At 38.9% G+C, this 16,335-nt stretch overlaps 1 protein-coding gene across 1 annotated transcript in view; it reads left to right on the top strand.

Moving 5' to 3' along the window:
• The first annotated feature begins 237 nt into the window (after positions 1-237).
• The window catches only part of ZNF197 (zinc finger protein 197), a 30,813-nt gene continuing 14,715 nt past the window's right edge, over positions 238-16,335 (top strand). Inside the window, exons 1-6 of the mRNA XM_074344142.1 lie at positions 238-372; positions 4,799-5,276; positions 6,666-6,825; positions 7,201-7,292; positions 7,580-7,706; positions 11,664-13,979. Of these exons, the coding sequence (XP_074200243.1) occupies positions 4,878-5,276; positions 6,666-6,825; positions 7,201-7,292; positions 7,580-7,706; positions 11,664-13,979 (3,094 nt within the window). The 5' untranslated portion in view covers positions 238-372; positions 4,799-4,877. The remainder of the gene's footprint in view (positions 373-4,798; positions 5,277-6,665; positions 6,826-7,200; positions 7,293-7,579; positions 7,707-11,663; positions 13,980-16,335) is intronic.

The following is a 16,335-nucleotide window of genomic DNA, read 5'->3' as shown; positions in this document are numbered from 1 at the left end:
ACTAAAACAGAAAGGTTCAATTCCTTCAGGAGGCAACAAGCGTCCTGAGGGCCTGTGCTGTGTCATTCACCTCTGCATACTTGGGGTCTGCAATACATTCACCCCCAACTCTTTCGATGGGAGGAACGAATACCCAAGGACCCAGGAGCTAGGCCCTTCCTCGCCGGCACCGGGTAAAGCTAGGAACCATAGAGATGTGCGTTCCTAGAGGGCCAGGACTGGGAGAGGGCTGAGCGACCGGAAGTCGCGCTACCGCGGGTCAGCCATTATTCTGGGCCTCGGCTGCCGTCGCGACCAGTTCTCGTGTCATCTCCCGGCGTCCCGGCGCCGAGGCGGCAGTCCCCAAAGCCGGAGCCGCCGCGGGAGCCCCCGGTGAGCGGCGTGGGCTCGGGTCGGGTTGGCATGCGTGGAGGGCGGCCCGGGGTGCGGCTTGAGCTCGCCAGGGCGGCCCACCTCTCGCCGGCCCCTCCCCGGCCCTGACCCCCGGCAGGTCCCTCCTCAGCTTGGTGTTGAGGTGAATGCCATGGCCGAGGCTTGGGGAAGGTATTGACGATAGCGCCCCTGAGTCTGTGTGTCTGTGGACCGGTCCTCACGTCAATAGAATGTACTGCCCCTTGGAGGACAGCGCCCTCAGTAGCCGGGGTCCCCAGCTCGGCCTTTCCGTTCTTAATCTTCTCTGACACTGATGTTGAGACACAGCTTGGGACACCCCCTGGAGCCGGGGCTCCCAGACTTCTGGGAGCTTTTTTTTTTTTTTTTCCCTTCCTTTGAGGGATGGACCAATTCCCATCTTTTAATTTTGTAATATAATGGTATTTAAAAAGCAAACCAGGACCACCCATACCACCATTGCTTCGAAGAATATATTTTCACACTTTAAGTGCTAAGACCATAAATTCAGAGTAAATGCCGTCTTTTGCAAAAAAGGCCATTGACAACCTTTCAGTGACTATGTATGATGGTTGTTACTATTTTCATTTTACAGGTTACCAGAACCAAATTAAAGCTTTATAATGAACTATTATTTGGAAACCATTGCTTTAGAGTAGTTGTTTGGGTTTTCTTAGATGCAGTTATATTGGAGTTTTTGAATCCCTGAGTTCAGAATTTGCACCCACAACTGATCTAGTTGAGTGACCTTGAGTGAATCACTTAGCTTCTCTGAAGCTTCTTTTGTTCTTTTTAACTGTGACTCTCAAACCTGTTATAAGAAGCAAACAAAATGTATGTTTAGGATTTTGTTATTTGTATCTGTTAATAATATAAGAGTAAATAGAATTCAGATAATTTACTATAGAAAATTATTTAGAAATCCTTTTCCCCCCAGGTTTTTTTGTTTGTTTGTTTGTTTATTTATAGACTTTATTTTTTTAGAGCAGTTTTAGGTTCACAGGAAAATTGAGCAGAATATACAGAGATGTCCCATGAACTCCCTGCCCCCACTCTTGCATAGCCTCCCCCACCATCAGCGTACCCCACGAGTGGTACATTTGTTGCAGTTGGTGAACCTATATCAACACATTATTATCACCCAAAGTCCATAGGTTACATAAGGGTTTGCTTTTTGTGTTTGTACATTCTATGGGTTTGGACAGATATATAATGATAGATGTAATGTATCCACCATTTTAATATACAGCATAGTTTCACTGCCCTAAAAATCCTCTGTGTTCTTCCTGGCCGTCCTGCCCTCCTCCAGCCCCTGGCAACCGCTGATCATTTCACTGTCTCCGTGGTTTTGCCTTTTCCATAATGCGATATAGTTGGAATTGTACAGTATATTGGATTTTCAGATAGATTTCTTTCACTTAGTAACATGTACTTAAGTTTCCTTCATATTTTTTCATGGCTTGATAGCTAATTTTTCTTTAGTGCTGAATAATATTCCATTGCCTGGATGTTCTACAGTTTATCCATCCACCTATTGAAGGACATCTTGGTTGCTTCTAGGTGTTGGCAATTATAAATAAAGTTGCTGTAAACATCTATGTACAGGCTTTTGTGTGAACATGTCTTCACCTCTGTTGGATGAATACCAAGGAGCATAATTGTTAAAATTTATGGTAAGATTATATTTAGTTTCATAAGGTACTACCGAACTGTCTTCCATAGCAAATCTTCGTTTTGCATTCCCACCAGCAATAAATGAGAGTTCCTGTTGCTCCACATCTTCACCAGCACTTGGTGTTGCCAGTGTTCTGGATTTTGGCCATTCTAATAGTATGTAATGGTATCTGGTTGTTTTCATTTGCATTTGCCTGATAACATGTGATGTGGACTGCATTTTCATGCAGTTATTTGGAATCTGTATAACTTCTTTGGTGAGTTGTGTGTTTAGGTTTTTGGGCCATATTTTAATTGAGTTGTTTGTTTTCTTATTGTTGAATTTTAAGAGTTCTTTGTATAAAATATATAAAGGATAATAGTCCTTTATCAGATATGTGTGTCTTTTGCAAATATTTTCTCTCAGGCTGTAGCTTGTCTTCTCATTCTTGACATTGCCTTTTGCAGAGCAGAGTTTTTAAATTTTAATGAAGTCCAGCTTATTATTTCTTGCATGGACCATGCCTTTTGTTTGTATCTAAAAAGCTATCACTATACCCAAGGTCATCTAGGTTTTTTTTCCTAGGTTATCTTCTAGAAGTTTTATAGTTTTGCATTTTACATTTAGGTCAGTGATCCATTTTGAGTTAATTTTTGTGAAAGGTGTAATGTCTATCTAGATTGATTTCTTGCACGTGAAAGTATGGTTGAACCAGCACCACTTGTGGAAAAGACTGTGTTTTCTTCATTGTATTGCCTTGACTCTCATGTGGGCCTATTTCTGGGCTCTCTATTCTGTTCCATTGATTTGTCTACTCTTTTGCCAATACCACACTTTCTTGATCACTGTAGCTTTATACTAAGTGTTGATGTGAGGTAGTGTCAGTCCCTCAACTTTGTTCTTCTCCTTCAATATTGTGTTAGTTATTCTGGGTCTTTTGCCTTTCTATATGAACTTTAGAATCAGTTTGTCAATATCCACAAAATAACTTGCTGAGATTTTGATTGTTGTTGCATTGAATCTATAGATAAAGTTGAGGAGAACTGGTACTTTGACAATATTGAGTCTTCTTATCTGTGAACATGGGATGGAAATCCTTTTTTTAAAATTCCTTTCCATCACCCCCAGATCAGTTACCAAAGAACCAATCAGAACCGTTTTTCTCAGTTGTTCTATCCTTACTGCTGTTTAATGTAGAACTTAATTATGTGTTTAGACTCTAAATTTCCCCCAATATCTGAAAGTAGAGTGTTCTTATGAAACCTTTCATAAGCTGAAATTGCATAAAGCAAAGAAACAATTACCTTAGGACATGTCTTGCTAACAGATGCACAGAATAAAACTAGATTTATGCTCCCAGATGCTCACAGACACAGTTTGAAGCTCTGGTGGCTTGTTGCTGAGACGCTGAGGGTAGTTTCCAGGGAAGGAGCTTAGCGGCACCACTCTCACTGCTTGGGATACGTGCTGCCTCTATAACAGCTCCCTGCAAAACAAACGCTGAACTCTATTTTAACTTTTTGACTTTTTTTGTAAAAGCGAACATCCTCTTTGGATTTCTTTTGGTTAGTGAAAACAGGTACTAATATATAGGTTTTGCATAAAAGCAAACTGACATAAAGTGAACTTTCAGAAAGTGGAGGATAACAGTACCTTTAGGCCCAATAATTTTTTTTTCTGGAATTTTCCTTGGAGATATAAGCAGAGACCAAAAATTCATAAGCAAGGATGGTCACTGAAGCTTAATTTATAATATGGGAAAGCTATAAATAAATGTCTAACAGTAGGGGACTACTTAAGTATGAGTGGGTTCATATACTCTTAAAAATGGTGATGAAGAATATTTGATATTATGATCACAACATAATGTGTGTGAAAAGCAAATTATAAAGCAGTACATTTGGATCCAATCTTGTGATCCAGATAGGTGCATAGAGAAAGGACTGGAAGAACAATAACAATGATTATTCTCTGGTTTTTATGTGTTTTGTGGTTTTACAGATTTTCTGTTCTGTAATAGGAAAAATAAATGTCATTCTGAAAAACAAGATTTCAAGAGAGCAGAAGCCTAAGTTCTGTGTAATAAAACCTTATTCAAATTTATCCAAATATTTGGATTAACAGAATGAACACTTTTCAGACCATCTAAAGTATGTACAGTAAAGCTACACAGAACTTATTTAGCCTCTGTCAGTTGAGAAGTTGCTGGGATTTTATCTCAGGTGTATTAGGAATAAAACATGATTGCTTTTTGATTCTGTGGATCATAGGAAAGAGTGCTAGTTACAGAAGGATAATGATTAACATGAGTCCATATACCAGACATTGTTCAAAAACCTGAAATGTATTTCACATCACATTTTTCCAGCAAGTCTATGAAGTAGGAACTGTTGTTACTACCCCTATTTTACAGATTAAGAAACTGAGACTTAGAAGTAAGGTAACTTGTTCAGGGTCACACAGAAATAGCCAGGATGCCCATTGTTAGGATGGTAAATAAAGGATTTATTGTAATTAGGTGGAGACGGCACTGTGAATAAAGACCAAAGGAATTTCATGCCTTTGGTATCAGCAGTGGTCTGGGTGACATGAACATCAGGGTCCCTAGTCTTGGGAAGGGGCTTCGGTCAGAGGAGGCACGCCCAGAGCCCAGAACCTGGCATTCAGGGAGGTTCTCTTCATTACTGGGGGCTAACTGGGCTCTGGAAAACCTGGTTGTTTCTCTGGGTTAACTTTAACAATGATTTCTTGAAGTCTTGTAGATGGTGTTCTCCAAGCTCTAAGGAAGAAGTCAAGCAAGGATCGAGGGGCCCTGGAGAGGAGACTTTCTTAAATGACAACAATGACAAGAGACAGTTGGTCCCACAGTGCTCTGAGACAAGAGGGCCTTGTTAAAGGGAAGGATGATACTTGGAAATGGGGAACCAGCTTCCAAGGGAGCAGCTCTTCTGTTTGGGAGACCTCCCACCTGCACTTTAGACAGTTACGTTACCATGAGACATCTGGACCCCAGGAGGCACTGAGCCGACTCAGGGAGCTCTGTCGCCGGTGGCTGAGACCAGAAGCACGCACCAAGGCCCAGATCCTGGAGCTGCTGGTGCTGGAGCAGTTCCTGAGCATCCTGCCTGGAGAGATACGGACCTGGGTGCAGATCCATCGCCCCGGGAGTGGTGAGGAGGCTGTGGCCCTGGTAGAGGAGCTGCAGAAAGACCTTGATGGGCCAGCACTAAAAGTGAGAAAAGGGGAGGGGAAAGAGTTTGGGGTGGAAGGAGGGAGGCAATTGAAGCAGGACAGGCTTGGATAGAGGATGATCCTGTGATTTTCATCAACAGCTAATAACTCATTAGCAACAATAATACTAATTAAAGCAGGTTTGTGAACTGTTCAGACATAGAGTATCTTTGCAGAGAAATGGATTAATAATTGGGGTCTTTGGGCCAATTCAGATTCAACACAAAGGCATTGACTCTGCTTTGTCTCCCTGGGTGATGCTTGCTAATGCTGAGTTTGGTTCAGGAACCTAAAGAACGTAATGTAAGTGTTCCTCTAAACGGAAGCATGTGTATATTTTGTGTAAGTCTGTTTAGGGTGATGTTGTAAGCCTGAAGTTTATAAGTCTGTGGGAGAGCAGGAATGAAGCTTTCTAGATCTGGAAAGACCTTCCCCACCCCGCCCCCATGTGTGCCCCTACTGGGGATTCTGTGAGCCAAGGGATTGGGTTCAGATATTTACCTCTGATAAGATTTTATATCCTTGGCTATTAAATTAGGATCTTAATATAGTTTCTAGTGTTTTAGGTCTCTTTCTGTCAATCTAGAGACCAGTAGAAACATTTCTATGTAAAAAGTCTAAAATATAACTTAAACTTGGTGGGGAGGGTATAATTCAGTGGCCAAGTGCATGCCTCGCATGCATGAGTTCCTATGTTCAATCCCCAGAACCTCCATTAAAAAAGTAAATAAACCTAAATAAATAAATAAGCCTATTACCTCCCCCACCCCCCCCAAAAAAGTTAAAAAAAAATAAACTTGGGAGCAGCACCAAGGATGGGCTTGATTTAAGCATAAAATGAAGAATTTTCGAGCTATGTATTTCAGTCCTTATCAGTAATCCATCTTTCTCATTTGAAAGATAAGAAAACAGAGGCAGAAAAAGGTTCACTGCATTGCCTTAGGTGAGGCATCTAGCTAGCAGCACAACCACATGTCTGGACTTCTACTCTAGTGTTCCTTCTATTGGAGCAGGAAGGGTTATGTAAAGGGGTGAATTAGTAGAAGACTATATTGAACCCAGGTTTTATCTAAAACACAGTCTGAAGCTAAAACCCATTCTCTTAATTGCTTGTTGCTTCCCATTCCCTCCTTAACCCACACCCAGGTCTGTTTCTAGCCCTCTGTTCGGGCTCCTCTGTGAGAGGTCACCAGTGCCATGAGTGGGGCTAGAGGGCAGCACCACTGTTCTCAAGGCAAAGCTTTACTGCTGTTTGATGCTCCATACTTGAGATGGGTCACTCTCATCTCACAGTTCTAGATTATGGGCAAAAAGAGGTCCATGGTGGTTAGGTGAGTCCATTTTCTGGAGGTACAGAAAGAACCAGTTGTTTTGTTCTGCTTGTCCCCAGGTTCCAGTCCTTGTCCAGGACCAGGACACTGCCCAGGAGGGGATGAGCACTCCAGGAATAGCACTTCATACACCCACTGGCAGCCACATATCAGCTGAAATTTGCTCAAATCCTCTTACTGACCCAGTGGTGTTCAGCTTGCTCCAGGATCCTCAGCATGGTACTTACTCAGTGGCTCTGGCTTTGGACTTTCTCAGGACTCTTACCAAGGCTCATCCCCCTACTCCTGATAGTTGCTTCCTCTCCTGCCCTTAAATGAATCCCTTATGGTATCAAGCTCTTTCCTGTTCTCCCTTTTATCCTTCCCTGGGTCCTTCTGACCTTTTCTGCATTCTTATTGCAACTCCTTGTGCTATTCCAGCCCTGCACATGGGGATCAGAAAAGATTTGTAGGTCATTTTGTAGCCATCATTGCCTACTTCTGGGAGTCCTGGGCCTTTTTGAATTCCTGGCTTACATAAGGTAAGGATATAGGCCTTGGAGTCGTGGGCAGGAACAACAGTAATCTCATATGCAACTTTTCCTCCTCCTTCAGATTCTCCTGCCCCTGAAGCTTCTACCCTTTCCCAGGAAGAGAACCCAAGAAATCAGTTAATGGCTCTGATGCTCCTGACAGCCCAGCCTCAGGTAAAGTTTGCATCCTCTTTTCTTGCTAAGGCTCTGTCTGCACTACCTAATTGTGGCTGCAGTATATCCTCTCTCATCCTAGTGCTTAGGCGTCCAGTTAGTTCCCACTTCTAAGTCAAGGGCCATGCTACTGGAAGGCAGACTTCATGTAGGGTCTCCTTATGTCTCCCTGAAAGCCCTTGCCCACCTCAAGGCCTGACAACGTGTCTCTTCCCGGGAAGTGAAAGGGACCTTTCCGTAGGGGAGCTCTTGGGCATGGGTAATCTCACACATACCTTTTATTTCAGGAATTGGTGATGTTTGAGGAGGTATCAGTGTGCTTTACTTCGGAGGAATGGGCCTGCCTGGGCCCAATTCAGAGGGCCTTGTACTGGGATGTAATGCTGGAGAATTATGGAAATGTGACTTCCTTAGGTAAAGACCCTTTCTCCCCATAATTGTTACCTTGATTCCATCAGCTTTTGTTTGTTTTTTTAATTATGAAAGTAGTATATCTTATTTTGGAAAACACAGAATATTAGAATAAAAAAGCTTTTTAAAACCCACTATTTGCAAACAAACTACTATCAAAATTTTGATATATTACCTTTCTGGCTTTTTCTGTGTTTTGAGATTTTTCTTACATTGTTTTAAGAGGGTGTGTGTGTATGTGTACAGTTTTATAGCTTGCTTTCTTTGCATTTGCCTCACTCTCGTATTATTACAAATTGTTTGCAAGTATTATCTGTATTGGCTATATAATTTGTGTCATAATTTAGTTAGCCACTTCCTTTTTTAAATAATTGCCATAATAATCATCTATCTAACCCTGTGCCTTAGGGGTGTTTTTTTTTTCTTTCCTCATTTTTTAGAAATAGAATTGCTAGGCCTAAGAGATTGTTTTAAGACTTGCTTCGTACTGCCACATTGCTGTGCCTAGTGATCTCAGTCCTCTCTGCTCTTACCAGCTGTACATAATGCTCCTTTGGCTCTGCCTCCACTGATACTGAGTAATCTCATTCTTTTAAATTGTTGCTAATATAATTTTTAAGTTATAGTATCTATTTTCAAGTAGATTTCTTTGATTAGTAATAAAAGTATTTTTTAAAAAAACCATTATACTTCCAACAAACAAAACACCTACTATGTAATAATGGCAGCTGTAGAAGTGATGTGATTCTACCCTTAAGTAGCATGATTTGGGAGATGAACATAAAAAGAATAAACAAAGCAGAGTGAAATAATTGGTACTGGAGTGGCATAAGCCTCTTGAGATGGAAATGGAGAGAACAAAGCATCTGTACCATCCCCGGGGATTAGGAAAGGCCATGAGGGAGCTAGCTTTGTGTCTGCCCTGAAGGGAAAAGTAGGATTTTGTTTCAATGTTGAATACTGAGGAATCAGCTATTAGACTAACTTGGGCTGAAATACCGATTTATAGTATTAGCTTAAATGGCTGCATAGTATTCCATTGAGTATCATGCTTTACATGTACAGCTTGTTGAGACTGAACTTCTGTTCAGAAACATTACATGTCATCCCATTTGTTCTTGCTGCCTTTGTTACAGGCCTGTTTTAAAGTTGCATTCACATAGATCTTGCATATTTCTAATTCATTGGTTTTTTTTGGAATAGGAATCTTTTCTGATATTTTCTAATTGATTATTATTTGCATATATGAAAATATTGAATTTTTGTATGTTAATTTTGTACCCAGAAACCTTGGTAAATTTTTGTATTGTTCATAGTAACTAATACTGTATATTTTTACATTTATGAAAATACATCTTTTAGTATCTGAGCTGTGGTGTGGTGGGTCAAACATATTGTAGATTTTATATTTTTGTACATGTTACCAAACTGCTTTCTATCAGTGATGTACCAATTTATACTTCCACAAAGAGAGCACAAGAGGGCCCATTTCCCCTGTATGTTTATGATTTGGTCAGTGTTTTAAATGTTTGCTAGCTAGATGGAGAATATTATCTTTTGTTTATTTTTCCTTCATTTATTTGATTATTAGTGTGATTCAAGTCTTTTCACATGTTTAGTGGTCATTTTATTCTTATATTCTTCTTACATATTTCTTTATTCAAACCACTAATCCTTTGTCAAATGCTGCACGTTTTCCCATTTGTTTGCCTTTCACTGTTATTTATGAATTGTCGTTTTTTAAGCCTTAGAAAGTCTTTAATGTAGTCAAATAGCAGTATTTTCCTTTATGGTCTCCTTCTCCATAAAATATTTTTTTTAAATCTCCTACATTTTCTTCAGACATTTTTATTGTTTCATTTTTACATTTAAGCTTTAGTACATCTAAAATTTATCCTGATATACAGAGTGACATAGGAATCCAGTTTGTTTGTTTGCTTCTTTTTTAACCCAAGTGGCTTTCAGTAGTTCTAATGCTATTTACTCAATTATCCTTTTTTTTTTAAGAATTTTAAAACATGCTTTATGTGTTAATTGATTAATTTTATGAACAACACTCACCATGGATCCATACCTCATGCTACAAGCCAAATAGGTTCCAGGTGGGTCTAAGAGTTAAACTTTAAAAGTAAGAAGAAAATGGTATTCCTTATTTATTATAGCTCTTTGAGGAAAGAGAAGTTTCCTTAACAAGTAAGATATACTCTAACTACAGTGTTGTTGGGGCTTTGGGCAAATACCAAGTTGTTTATGCCCTTTGACCTAATAATTCTGATTTGAGGAATATATCTTAAGGAAATGGTTCAGAAAGAGGGAAAATAAATATGTCTAAAGTTAGTCCCAGCAAGGTATTTATAATGGTTAAAAGTTGAATACAATTAAATTCCCCAAGATAGAGAGAATGCTACATAGACCGTGGTGTTTTGACTTAGGGGTAGACTGTGACACTATTAAATATGCCCGTTTTGTGCACTCAGTTTCCATGCATTGATAAGCTGGTAGAAAAGCAATCTCCCAGATGGCTTATCCATTTTATGGATAGGTCACATTTTGTTGATCCATTCATCAATTGATGGACATTTAGTTTACTTCCACCTTTGGGCTTTTATTTAATTTATTTTTTGTTGTTGAAAACTTTTATTTTTTTTTTTATTGACATATAGTCAGTTTATAATGTTGTGTCAGTTTCTGGTGTACAGCATAATATTTCAGTCATACGCATACATACGTATATTTGTTTTCATTTTCTTTTTCATTATAGGTTACTACAAGATATTAAATAAAGTCCCCTGTGCTATACAGAAGAAACATATTGTTTATCTATTTTGTATATAGTAGTTAGTATCTGCAAATCTCAAACTCCCAGTTTATCCCTTCCCACTCCCTTTCCCCATGGTAAACTTTTGGGCTATTATGAATAATGCTACTGTGAACATTTGTGTACAAGTTTTTGTGTGTATGTATGTTTTCATTTCTCTTGGATATATACCTTAGAGTGGAATCCCATGTTTTTTCTCTCTGTTTAGGTAGAAAAATAGTGTTTTTATAGTCAAATAGAAGATAATGTTACTATTATTTATATAATTTTGCTTATTAGATAATTTGGGGGAACTAGTTTATAATTTTTCTCATATTTGGATGGTGAAAATAAGTTTCCAAAACATTTGAAATGTATATAATTTCATATTTTAAAAATGTTTGAGAATGTTGGAGTAGAAAGGAGGTTAAATAGTTTAGCCTCATTATTTTATAGATGTTTACATAGTTTTTAGTGTCTCTATATTTTTTCTTTTCATTCTATGTTTATTCTCTTTTATGTCTAATTAAGTGAGGGAGTCTAACCCAGACCTGATATTTTGTGAAATGAATTTTAAAATTTCCATTTCTCAATTTTTAAAGGAATAATGGGAGATATATATAAATTCTAAGCAGTAAGTTGCTTTTTAGTGTTTTTTTTTTTCTGTAGGTTAACTGCTTTCGAGTAATTAAAAAGTGTTTATGCACTTGACTCTTCAAAAATTAACGATTGCTTTCAGAGTTTTGGGGTGTATTTTCTTTCTTTTGGAGTCCCCATCTTCCTAGCATGAAGAAAATAAAAAGACAGTTCTTTATAAGTGAAATGGTTCTATTCCACCCAACTTCTTGAGACTCAGATGTGAACCACCTACAGAAGATCACATGTTCTTTCTCTGGGTCTTCCTTACATTTGTTTTTCAACATCCTTTGTATTTTTCCACCTGCTCCCTGAAGGCAAACAGCTTAGAAGTATCTCAGAATGAATTCTGTGTTAATCCATTTACAACATTCTGTCAGTGTAGCCTTCTGCTTTGTACCTTCATTTAATGAAAAGTCTCTTTTTTTTGTATGCATATAACAGTATCCTTTTAGCTTGTTTTAGAGTCATTTGAAGATCTTATTCTCACTAATGGTAACATTCACGTTTTTAATTCCTTTTACCAGAATGGGAGACCATGACTGAGAATGAGGAGGTGACATCAAAGTCAAGCATATCTCAAAGAGCAGATTCTCAGAAAGGAACATCAAAAAGACTTCAAGGAGGTGTTCCCAAGGTTCTTGACTTTGAGGAAGATTGTGAATGGCAGGTTTTGGCAAGTCAGTGGGGAAATGAAACAAGGGAAAGAAATACACTGAAGAAAGTTTCCCTGTGTGAACAAGACAAGAAGAAAAGGACTCTACCAGAAAGACGGAACCAAAAGTGGAAGGAATTTGGAGAGAGCTTGACTTTAGATTCTGCTCTTTCTGAAAGTTTAGTAGGCACTGAAGGAAAGAAGTTAAATAAATGTGATATATGTTGTAAGCATTTCAATAAAATCTCCCATCTTATAAACCATCGGAGAATCCACACTGGGGAGAAGCCTCATAAGTGTAAAGAGTGTGGAAAAGGCTTTACTCAGCGCTCAAGCCTTCTAATGCATTTACGGAACCATTCTGGAGAGAAGCCTTATAAATGTAATGAATGTGGGAAAGCCTTCTCTCAAAGTGCTTACCTTCTAAACCATCAGAGAATCCACACAGGGGAGAAACCCTATAAATGTAAGGAGTGTGGAAAGGGCTTCTATAGGCATTCAGGCCTTATTATACATCTAAGGCGCCATTCTGGGGAGAGACCTTATAAATGTAATGAGTGTGGGAAGGTTTTCTCTCAAAATGCTTACCTCATTGACCACCAGAGGCTCCATAAAGGAGAAGAACCTTATAAATGTAACAAGTGTCAGAAAGCTTTCATTCTGAAGAAGAGCCTCATTCTGCACCAAAGAATTCACTCTGGGGAAAAGCCTTATAAATGTGACGAGTGCGGAAAAACCTTTGCCCAGACCACTTACCTTGTTGACCATCAGCGGCTCCACAGTGCAGAGAACCCGTATAAATGCAAAGAATGTGGGAAAGTTTTCATTCGAAGCAAAAGCCTCCTCTTACACCAGAGAGTTCACACAGAAAAGAAGACCTTTGGTTGTAAAAAGTGTGGGAAGATTTTTACTTGTAAGTCAAACCTCATCGACCACAAGAGGATGCACAGCAGAGAGAAGCCTTACAAGTGTACTGAGTGCGGGAAAGCCTTCACCCAGAGTGCTTACCTTTTTGACCATCAGAGACTCCACAATGGCGAGAAGCCCTACGAATGTAATGAATGTGGGAAAGTTTTCATTCTGAAAAAGAGCCTTATTTTACATCAGAGGTTCCACACTGGAGAGAATCTCTACGAATGTAAAGACTGTGGCAAGGTGTTTGGTTCTAACAGAAACCTCATTGACCACGAGAGACTCCACAATGGGGAGAAGCCCTATGAATGTCGAGAGTGTGGAAAAACCTTCATTATGAGCAAAAGTTTCATGGTCCATCAGAAGCTCCATACACAGGAGAAAGCCTACAAATGTGAGGACTGTGGGAAGGCTTTCAGTTACAATTCAAGCCTGCTCGTTCATAGGAGAATCCACACCGGGGAAAAGCCCTTTGAATGCAGTGAGTGTGGAAGAGCTTTCAGTTCTAACAGAAACCTCATTGAACATAAGAGAATCCACAGTGGTGAGAAACCCTATGAATGTAATGAGTGTGGCAAATGCTTCATCCTGAAGAAAAGCCTCATTGGACATCAGAGGATTCACACAAGGGAAAAGTCTTACAAATGCAATGACTGTGGTAAGGTCTTCAGCTACCGCTCAAACCTTACAGCCCATCAGAGAATCCACACTGGTGAGAAGCCCTATGCATGTAATGAGTGTGGGAAAGGCTTTACTTACAATAGAAATCTTATTGAACATCAAAGAATTCACAGTGGGGAAAAAACCTACGAATGTCATATATGTAGAAAAGTCCTTACCTCTAGTAGAAATCTTATGGTGCATCAAAGAATCCATACTGGAGAGAAACCTTATAAATGTAATGAGTGTGGGAAAGACTTCAGTCAGAATAAAAACCTTGTTGTACATCAGAGAATGCACACTGGGGAAAAACCATATGAGTGTGAGAAGTGTAGAAAATCTTTTACTTCTAAGAGGAATTTAGTTGGCCACCAGAGAATCCACACAGGGGAGAAACCATATGGGTGTAATGATTGTAGTAAAGTTTTTAGGCAAAGAAAAAACCTAACTGTACATCAGAAAATTCATACAGATGAAAAAAACTGTGAATGTGATGAGTCTGAAAAAGAATTCTCTCAGACTTCAAACCTTCATCTTCAACAGAAAATCCATTCTGTGGAGGAATTCTCTTGGCTTCAAAATGCCAATGAATCCAAGATAGAGATTCAGAAAATCTAATATTATATGCAAAATGGAATAGAATTCCTGCCTCTTTAAGTAACTGTTGGATGAATGGTAGCATATGGTTTTTATAAGGGAAAAGAATCATGATTGGCCCTTTTATAGACAAGTATGTTGCATGAGGAAGAAAGTTAATCTAGACATTCAAGACTACAGAAACATAAGCCAAATTCTAATTAAAAGATACTCTGCTCCAGACCATTTGTTGTGACCCTAGAAAAGGACTTTGGGGCAATTGAAGATTCTGAAGAAATTGGGTTCTGTCTTATAAGATGTAATGATGTCATTGTAAATGATAGCAAAAATATCTTTGTATTAAAAAGTGGACATTTTTGAAAAGATAGATTTGTACATTTTAAAGATAGTATCACTGGTACAGAAAGTGCATAGACAGTATGATTAAGACATATCAAACATGGAGTTGGGTGGGCAAGAGTCTGCTGCTTGAGGACAACTTAAGAAGAACACTGGATTTGGAATTAGAAAACCTAGGTTTGGGCCCTGGCTCTCATTCTAGCTCGGTGATGGTAAGTCAGCCTCTATGTCTCAGTTTCTCTGTCAGTCAAATATTGGCATAATGCCTACCTCATATGGTGGTTGTGAGGATTGAGTGAGAGGATCATTGTCAAAGTACTTTATGAAATAATTTAATTGTCAATAAAGTTGGATAAGAGGTATGGTCAAAGTTCAGAACATGGCATAATGTGTTTGTACATTAAGTTAGTATTAGGACTTTGTGAACCTCAAAAGATGCATTTTTATAGTAAGAGGAAGGATGGTGAATAGCTAACTTTGGAATATAGTACTCTAAAAAGACTTTAAAAACAGCTTTTAAAATGTGTAAGGGAGATAACAGATAATATACCTAGTTTTTATGGAAAAGGTATTGGCTTATTAAATATTTTGTCCAGCCATTAACATGATGCCAAGAAAAACAATTTATTTTTCAACCTTCGAATTTGAAGCCTAGCAGATGTAGAGTGTCAAAATGAAAGGACAGTCCTATGTTGCTTTCCTTGTTCACAGGGAAAAATCCTTAACCCCAGCCCCTGAGCTGATTATCCCTGCTACCGCCATTCTCAGTTCTAATCATGATTGCTGACATACAAATAACTTGTTACTCAAGAAGCAACATTCTGTCCCAGCAGTCAACTTACTACATGAGTTTTTCACACAAAGCCAAGCCTTTCAAAGCCCTGATTCAACCAATTCAGAATCCACCTCTAGGTGGTCAGGCCCACATACTCCCAGCAAACCAGTCATTCATTCAGTCTGTATCCTTTTGTACATTTGTAAATTTAATTCTTCCTGTATCCTTGATTTGATAATTTTATGTTGTGATCCTCAAAATTCCAATTCTGTCGCTGGAATATAAATACCTTAATATTAGGATTGTGTTTTTTTAATACTAGCAGCATTGAATGGTGTGTTGATGATAATGTTATTAATTCAACTCCAAAGCTCCTTGAGGGCTGGTTCCTCATTAGACTCAAGAGTGAAAGGACCAAGAGTGAAAACTGGAAGGGACCCGGGTTAAAAGTCTTGAGACCTGGGTATGAGTCAGCTGCTGCCACTTTTCCTTGGACAAATGCCTTCATTTCTTGGAGCCTTGATTTCCTCATCTGTTAAGCAAGAGGAAGAATATCTACCTCACCAAGTTGTTATGAGGTAATGAATATGAAGATGCTTTATGTCCATACTGAAGAAGAATCACCCCAGACTGTGTAATAATTACAGAGAGAGAGAGGTACTTTAACAATGGAGAGAGCTGGCATTTACTGCCTAATCATTTTAACAAAATGTAACATCACTAAAAGACAGAGGCAACTCTCATGATGCACCTTCACTTGTGATGCAATAAGCCAAAAGTGTAACCTGGATTTACCTAGCTGCTTAGACCTGATTGCCAGTTTCCAGGATATACAGGAGGCAGAGGAACAGGATAAAAGATACCATGAGTTACAAATTCAGAACATGGGCTATTGTGTGAGAAAATTACACTGGATTCTTCAAAAAGATATGGTGGAAAAGGGAGGGGGTAACAATTGTTGATGCTGGGTGCGTAATGAGAGTTCATTGTACTTTTGTGTATGTATGAGATTTTCCATAATGAGAAGTATAATGGAGGCTGTTTTTTTTTTTAATGGAGGTATTTAACATAGGACCTTGTGCATGATAAGCATGAACTCTGCCACTGAGCTATACCCTCCCCACTGATGGGTTTGTTTTTAAAAGATTAACTAAAGAGCCATACGATAACTGAGCCAGGAATGGACTCACACAAATGCCCAACTGATTTTTGACAAAGGTGCAAAAGCAATTCAGTAGAGGATGGATAGCCTTTCAACAAA

The sequence above is a fragment of the Camelus bactrianus genome, chromosome 17, assembly GCF_048773025.1.
Source record: "Camelus bactrianus isolate YW-2024 breed Bactrian camel chromosome 17, ASM4877302v1, whole genome shotgun sequence".
Classification (NCBI taxonomy): domain Eukaryota; kingdom Metazoa; phylum Chordata; class Mammalia; order Artiodactyla; family Camelidae; genus Camelus; species Camelus bactrianus.
This window is presented reverse-complemented; position numbering and strand designations above follow the sequence as displayed.